Source organism: Arvicola amphibius, chromosome 10 (genome assembly GCF_903992535.2).
Source record: "Arvicola amphibius chromosome 10, mArvAmp1.2, whole genome shotgun sequence".
Taxonomy (NCBI): Eukaryota; Metazoa; Chordata; class Mammalia; order Rodentia; family Cricetidae; genus Arvicola; species Arvicola amphibius.
In genome coordinates this window covers 75,962,009-75,970,353 of record NC_052056.1, presented here as the reverse complement: position 1 = coordinate 75,970,353, position 8,345 = coordinate 75,962,009, and the positions used below count along the sequence as shown (strand labels likewise).

At 46.5% G+C, this 8,345-nt stretch overlaps 1 protein-coding gene across 1 annotated transcript in view; it reads left to right on the top strand.

Moving 5' to 3' along the window:
* Positions 1-8,345, top strand: part of Txnrd2 (thioredoxin reductase 2) — a 54,119-nt gene that overhangs the window by 1,435 nt on the left and 44,339 nt on the right. Inside the window, exon 2 of the mRNA XM_038344556.1 lies at positions 2,041-2,106. Within this exon, the coding sequence (XP_038200484.1) occupies positions 2,041-2,106 (66 nt within the window). The remainder of the gene's footprint in view (positions 1-2,040; positions 2,107-8,345) is intronic.

The following is an 8,345-nucleotide window of genomic DNA, read 5'->3' as shown; positions in this document are numbered from 1 at the left end:
GCTAACTCCCAAGGCTCTGGCTTTTTGCTGCGAATATTAGGTGGGGACATTTACAAAGATTTTATGGGGGTTAAAAAAAATCAGTGTGTCTGTGCCGTGGGCACCATCACTCTGCATAGTGACAATAAAAGAGATGGCTCAGCACCGACTGTTCTTCCAGAGGACCCAAGTTCAATTCCCAGCACCCACGTGTCCATTCCCAGGGGATCCAGCGCCTTTGTCTGGCCTCTGGTACACAGATATACATGCAAACACACACTCATACACATAAAATAAAAATAACTAAAATCTAAGGAAAATGTTTTAAAATCTGTAGATGAGCTTCCTTGTGTTCACAAGCCTGGGAGCCCCCTGTGTTCTGGGATTTGTTTAAAGGAGGGCAGGAGGCACCACTGCCCTGAGGATACTGGACTTCAGAGCTTTGCTGGGGTGAGGATCCTAGAGGGTCTGGGGAAGAGGCCATTCGCCACATGACTCCATACACCACTTTTGAGTCCCCTCCAGCCTTGAGTCTGTTCTTTAGGAGCAAGAATACACCCATGTTTTCCAGCTAGGGGTGGGAGTGTGGCATGTCACGCAGACAAGACTGTTGGCATCCTCTGAACAGCTGTACAGGACGCCCCACCGGAGGTGACCCCCCCTGGGTGGCCAGCCCATCTAAGGGAGCCATGTTGCTTTATCAAAGCAGTGAGCTCGTCATTTGGACTTGTCATGTCCATTAGATCCCTGCTTTCTGCTCACTGTTCCAGAACACTGTGGGTTAGGAGGCATAGATGAAGCAAACACATGCCCTGGGGATGAGGCCTGGGCAGGGGGAGTGGCCTAACCACAGTGCGTGAAGGCCAGCATGTGAGGGTTGCCTCCAGGAAGCCATCACCTAAGTGCGGTGTCCTGTAACATCTGCTCCCTTGGCTGTCCTCTGTAGAACAGCATCCCCTGCCCCCAGCAGGCTTCTCATACCCTTCCCAGTATTGACCCTCGTGAACTTCCACTGTGGGCTTCTTCCAAGTTTATCAGAGGGGAGGCTCCTGGGTGTGCACTGTGGGAAAGCAAGTGGTCCATGATAAGCCAGCGTTACCAGTCACCTGATAGCAAACAGGCAGAGGGCACAGCATAGTGCTTCATGGAAGGGTGGCCCAATAGAAGCCCCGCTCTGGCAACAGGAAGGACAGGTGTCAGCAATGGAAGGTAGGAGCCTTTTCCAGGGTCAAGATATAGGATCCCCCCACCTCTGTCACCCAAAAGCAAGAGAGGAGACAAATTGGCCCTGCCTGTCATGCTGGTCCTCTCTAGGACTGAGTGGCAACTTAATCTCCTTTTTTCTCTAGGATCACATCAAAGCCATCAAATAACTTGTAACCGTTCAGGCTTTTTCAGAATGTGAGCCTGGGGTAGATTCAGTTGTGGGGCAGCAAACCATGGGCCACCTCGTACCTTCAGTTGTGTGTTCCTGTAGTGGGGTGCAGGGCAGTGACCTTGAGGAGTATGGGAACCCCAGGGTTCTCTGCAGCCTTGTTTACTTACTTAGGATGGATACAAAGACAGGTGTGGCCTCTTAAAATTATTATTTTTACATTTGACTTATGTATTTATTTAGTGTGTTCATGGGTGTGGCTGCACACATGCTCCTGGCACATATATGGAGGTCTTGACTGCATGGGCCCTTGACTCCTGTATGCGAGGGGCTACATAGATATTCTTGGTTGCTATAATGCAGAGTCACGTTTACCACTGAAAGACCTGTAGACTGAGAATGTTTTTGTTCTACCTGGCTCAGGATGCTGGGTGAAGTCTTAGCTTCTGAGACACCTTTTGGGAGTCAGGGAGATTCTCTGCAAAGATGGTCGCATACCCTGACAGCCAGCCTTTCCACACGCTGGTTTCTGATTTGTGCAGTGTGGTTACCCCAACTGCCCCAGGATAGGGTTCCCCGTCCTGATAAGCTTTGTACCACATCAAACTGTACAGAGCTGCTGGCCCTTCAGAGAGTAAGGTCGGGCTGGCTCCAGCACCTTCCTACCTTCCGTTTCTCCTCGGCAGGGCAGCAGAGCTTCGATCTCTTGGTGATTGGTGGGGGATCCGGTGGCCTGGCTTGTGCCAAGGAAGGTATGTATTTTGTAATTTGTGTCCTGTCTGCTGTATTATGGCACTGTGAAGATAGGCCATATATCCAGAAGCAAATGCTGTGGAACAATGTCTCCTCTAAATCGGAATCCACGCAGATCCTGAGTCTGGTCTCTCCTGAAAGTGGAATGGTCCTGTCCTCATTTTTGTCTTAATTTTTTTTTATTATTTTAAAATTATTATTTTGAAATTTATTATTTTAAGTTATTTTTAAATTAATTGTGTATATCTCTATATAGGGATATGTGTTTATGAATGCAGGTTCTTGTAGAGTCAAGAAGAGGGCACCAGACTGCCCTGGAGCTGGAGTTACCAGTGGTGTTGCACTTTCTGACATGAGTGTCAGGAACTGAACTCAGAGCCTCTGCAGGAGCAGTCTGCTCTCTTGACATCTCTTCAGCTCCATATTTTTGTTTTTGTTTCTGAGGTGGAGTCTCACTTTAATGAGATACAATTGACAGACAATAAACCAGTACATATTTAAAGTGGATAACTTAAGGCTGGGCCTGGTCATGAATAGCTGTGACTCTAGCTATTCAAGAGGCTGAGGCAGGAGGATCACTTGAGTCTAGGAGCTTGAGATCAGCCTGGGTAACAGTGAGACCCTGTTTCAAAGTAAATAATTAAATCAATAAGAATCAAGTGAGCAGTCTGACAGGTGGGTGTATCTGTGAGCCCTGTACCATGACGAGGATGGTAACTGTCCCTGATGCCTCTGCGCAGTCTGTGTGGGCTGCATGACTACAGCCTTGTACTCACAGTTCCGGGTGCCAGCAGTCTAAGACCAAAGCGTCAGCAGGGCTGGCTCCTTCTGGCTTCTGTCCTTGGCTGATAGATCGGGTCTTCTCATATCTTCATGTTGATCCCCTGTATCTGTACCCTAATCTCTCCTTACAGAACACTAATCAGTTGGACAAGGGACCACCCTGTGACCTAGTTTAACTTTATCTCCAAATATAGTCATAGTCCTTGGTACTGAAGGCTCAGACTCTCACATGGATCTGAGTGTGCGAGGGTAGAGACAATGTTGTGTGGTGTTTTACTCTTTTGACTTCTGACTGGCCCACCACCCAGCTCCCAAATAAACCACACACAGAGGCTTATTCTTAGTTATGAATGCCCAGCCTTAGTGTGGTTTCTTTTTTGTCGGCTTTTCTTAACCTAAATTAACCAGACTGCCTTTTACCTCTGAGCTTTTATCTTTCTCTATTTCTGTATACCTTTCTTTACTTCTTTCTTTGTGGCTTGCTGTGTAGCTGGGTGGTTGACCTCTCATGTCCTCCTCTCCTCTTTCTCTTCGTTCTCAGGTCTCCTTCTGTTTATTATCCTCTCTGCCTGTCAGCCCTGCCTATCCTTGCTCCTGCCTCGCTATTGGCCCTCATCTCTTTATTAGGGCCATCAGGTGTTTTAGACAGGCACATTAACAGTTTAACAGAGTTAAGCAAAAGCAGCATAAACAAAAGTCATACACCTGAAAATAATATTCCCCAACAACACAGTTCAGGCTATTACGATGTCCAGCTCCCACAAACCATGGCAATTCCTCCAAACAGTCATACTCCTTGGTACTGAGGGTTGTTACTGACATAAGAATTTTAGCAGGGAGGATACAGTTCAGCCCATTGCTATTCCCAGCTTCCTTTCCCCTTGCTTTGTTTTGTGTGAGACAGCTTCCAATATGGCCCTGGATGGACTGGAACTTACTATATAGCGAATCTGGTCTTGAACTCCTGATCCTTTTTCCTCAACTTCCCAAGTGCACTTGCTAAGGCAGAGGACCTGGGTTTGGTTCCCAGCAGCTATATTAGTAGGCTCACAACTTCCTGTAATTCCAGTTACAAGGGACCCAAAATCTTCTGGTCTCCATGGGAATCTGCGTGCATGTGCTGCACTTGCATACACACACACACACACACACACACACACACACACACACACACACACACACACACAATATCAATTAAAATAGCATTTTTGCTGGGTGTGATGGTGTATTCCTTTAATCCCAGCATTTAGGAAGTAGGGACAGTTTGATCTCTGTGAATTAGAGACCAGCCTAGTCTACATAGTGAGTTTCAGGGTAGCCAGAGATACATAATGGAGAGACTTTGTCTCAGAAAACCAAATAAATAAGTAAAATTAAAAGCAAGTAATTTTTTGAGACAGAGTCCCATTATGTAGCCCAGGCTGACCTCAGATTCCGAATCCTTCTGCCTATGCCTCTGAAGTGTTGGGGTTACAGGTGTGTACCTCATTGCCTGCTTTACAGTTTTGACTGTGTAAGTCTTCTGGTTTGTTTCCTACTGCTGTGTTGGAACTATAACCAAAAGCCTCTTGGGGAGGAAAGATTTATTTGGCTTGTACGTCACAGTCCATCACCGAGGGAACTGGGCAAGGGTTCTAGGCGGGAACCTGGAGGCTGCAGCTAGTGCAGAGGCCATTAAGGCATGCTGCTGACTGTCTCCCCTGGTATGCTTGGCTACATTTCTTATACACAGTACCATCTAGCTAAGGACGGTACTGCTCACCGTGGGGTGGATCCTTCTACATCAACTACTAATGAAAAAATACCTCACAGACTTGCCTACAGGCCGGTCTGATGGAGGCATTTCTCAGTTGAGATTTCCTCTTCCCAGATGACTCTAGCTGACAAAACTAACCAGCATAATTGACCCCTTGTCATTCTGACACACAAAGATATTAAACCATAAACTTTCCCGTTATCTCCATGATCTCGTTAGTATCACAATATAGAAATTAACACAGCTTTAAAAGCTCTGCAGTCTTTAAAAATGTCAATACTTTAAAAGCCCAAGGTCTCTTTAAAACTCCAATATCTCTTTAAAAGTTCAAAGTCTCTCAACTGTGGGCTCCTAAATAAATATATTTATTATTCCAAGAGAAAAGAACCTGGGCACAGTTACAGTTAGATCAAAGCAGAACCAACATCCAGCAGAGTAAATCAAATTCTTTAGTTCTTTGTTCAAGGTCTGGGGCTCACTCTAGAGGGCAGCCCCACCTCTCCAGCTCTGCCCTCTACAGCACCCATAGGTCTTCTTGTAGTCTTAGGTCAGCTCCACTCCACCCTTGCTGCTGTCCTTGGCGGTCATCCCGTGGTCATGGCATCTCCAGTTTGCTAAGGTATTCACGACAACAGAGGCTTTGCCCTCACCAGTGGCCTTATAATATCCCTCCCTTAAGAGACTGACTCTGCCACATGGTGCCACACTTCAGCTTCTCTCCATGACTCTTCAGTCCCCCATACTCTTATACATTGCCAAGTTTGTCTGCCAGCCTGAGATGGAGCCTTGGCCCCTTTCGACCACAGTTTCTGAATGTTGATACATAGGAAACACTTCTGGAAGATATTTGCTGGTCTCTTAGCCGATTTCTCAGCTCCAGCGGACCAGCATCAACTGTCCTAGTAAAGCAAAGGTTTCAGTTCAGCAGTGCTGGTCTCTTCTTAGTCGCATCTGATTCTTCATTGCCAGCTGATCCGAAGCCATGGAGTCTTAATTCAGATATATCACATAAACAACCTGATAGTCTTTGAGGGACTCTCAAACTTCCTTCTGAAGCATTATGAGACAGGCCTCTACTTTCTGTATTTCTCCTCCCACTCCTGTCTTCCGAGCTCCCACAGGACAGCCTGAAGTTTCAAGCATTCCTACAGTCCCCCACAGCATGGTCAGGTTTTCACAGCAGCAGCTCGCAGTCTTGATACTTGTTTCTGTTTCCAGTTTGGTTTCTATTGCTATGATAAAATATTCTGATCAAAAGATACTTGGGAGCTTTAATCCGAGCACTCGAGAAGCCGAGGCAGGGAAGTCTCTGAGTTCAAAGCCAGCCTGGTCTACAGAGTGAGTTTCCGAACAGCCAGCCTACACAGAGAAACATCACCACCGCCACCACCACCACCATCATCATCATCACCATCACCATCATTTATGCCCGGCAATGCTTAAGCATGCATGGGCAGCCCTCTTATGGCGGTTCTCCAGTTGTTCCTATCCTGGGCAGTCCTAGATGCTTGTGTTATTGTCATACCCAGGGTTCCACAGTTTTCCTTTATGCCATCCATCCAGCGTTTTTTTGGGCCTTCCTCTTTGCTTTATCCCATGTCCTCCTCCAAGCAGTGCTATCTTTATGTATCTACCATCATTCATTCTCATAACATGGCCAAACAGAGACTGCTTATTTATTTCCCGGCTGCCCAGACCCAAATAATCCCACAGAAACTATATTAATTACAACACTGTTTGAGCAATGACTCAGGTGTATTTCTAGCTAGCTCTTACATCTTAAATTAACCCATTTTTACTAATTTATGTTTTGCCACGAAGCTTGTGGTTTGTTACCTCTTGCTTCTTGAACTGCCACTTGGCATCTGCCTCCTCCGGCAGCTATGTGGCATCTCCTTGACTCCACCTACTCTTCCATATATCTCTGTTTGGATTTCCTGCCTAGCTTTACCCTGCTAAGCCATTGGCCGAAACAGCTTCTTTATTAACCAATGGTAATAGAACATATTCATAGCATACAGAGGGGAATCCCACATCAGTATCCTGTAGTTTACTTCCTTCTGTAGATGGAGATGTTTCTTAATGTCATTGTCACACAGACTTTCTCTTCGTGTGACACCTAGAATCCTCCTGAGTCACGCCATCTCAAACACATTCAGCCGCTGTTCTGAGGAGCCTTTCATTATCCAGGTTTCAGAGTTGTAAAGAAGGCAGCTCAAGACACATGTCTCATATACCTATAATTTGTAATTTTGTTGTTGTCGTTATGTCTCTTGCTGACCAAACCTTTCCTAATTAATGCCTGGAATGCAATCCTCGCTATCTCTATCTGCTTCTTGACTTCTGAAATAGTTCCCTCCTTTGAAATGAGGTTTCCTTCCAGATAGACCTGCGTTTCACCGACGATACAGCACTACTTGCTGAAAGTTTGAATGAGCTGCAGGCCTTGGTAGAGTGGTAGAAGTCAGTGAAAACCTTGGCATGAAAATGAACATCGAGAAGACTGAGTTACAGCACATGGGAAGGGTGCACCAGGATTCTAACACTGTAGTAAAGAATTGGAACCTTAAGCAAACACAGAGAAACCCTGTCTTGAAAAACAAAACCAAACACACAAAAAAGGAAAAAGGGGAGAAAGGGATTTTTTTTTTTTTAATTTGGCTTATACTTCTATATTACAGACGGTAGTTAAGAAAGCTCAGGGCAGGAGCTCAAGACAGGGACCTGGAGGCAGGACTGAAGCAGAGGCCATGGAGTAGTGCTGCCCCCGAGGCTTGCTCAGTTTGCTGCTCCATACACCCTGGGCCACCTGGCTATGAGTGGCTTGACCACAGTGGGTCGGATCCTCCACAATCATTAATCAAGAAATATCCCACAGCCTGGCCAGTCTGATGGAAGCATTTTCTCAGTTGAGGTTCTGCTACCCAGATGACATTAGCTTGTGTCAAGGTGACAAAAATCAACCAGCATGGCAGGTCACATCTTTTGCCTTATTTATCCCCACGAATCTCATTTTTTATCACTGAATAACTGAGACATATTCATTGTCCACTGCTGTAAAGTGAGTTATTCAGAGTTTGTGTATTCACAGGGTTGCATAACCGCAGCCACAGGTTTAAAACTTTTTGTCTCCCCCTGGGTACTGCGTACTCACTCACAATTGCCCTGCCCATGCCTTTATCCCTTCTCCTCCCCGACCCTTGTAATCACTATCTACTTCCTGTTTTAGTGGGTTCTTAACACTTGATATCAATGGGGTCATCTGTAATCTTTTGATTCTTTCACTGGCTGTGATGTCATCTATGTTCATTCATGATATAGTGTGTCTCAGGACTTCCCTCCCCTTTATACTGCTCCAGTTCCCCACCTCCTCTCTGGCTGACATGCGTTACTTGTCTGTCATGGCCGTTCTGTCAGCGGCTAGCGAGGCTGACATGGGCAGGGACTGGGCTTACATTGAACACCCAAGCCTACAGTAGGTGGCAGGGAGCACCCATCCTAGCACTGCTTCAGTGGGTGGTGTGAAGGCTGCAGTCTGCAAGGAAGCTGGAGGGCTCCTGCCTGCAGGCAGCAAGCTGGGTGGGTACCAGGAAGGGCAGGTACAAAGCTGGGAGGCACCTGCATGGAGAAGGGGAAGGAACAGCTTACCCTTGGCTTCTGTGTTCAGGTGTTGGCGTGGACCCCTGCCTCCTCCTGGGC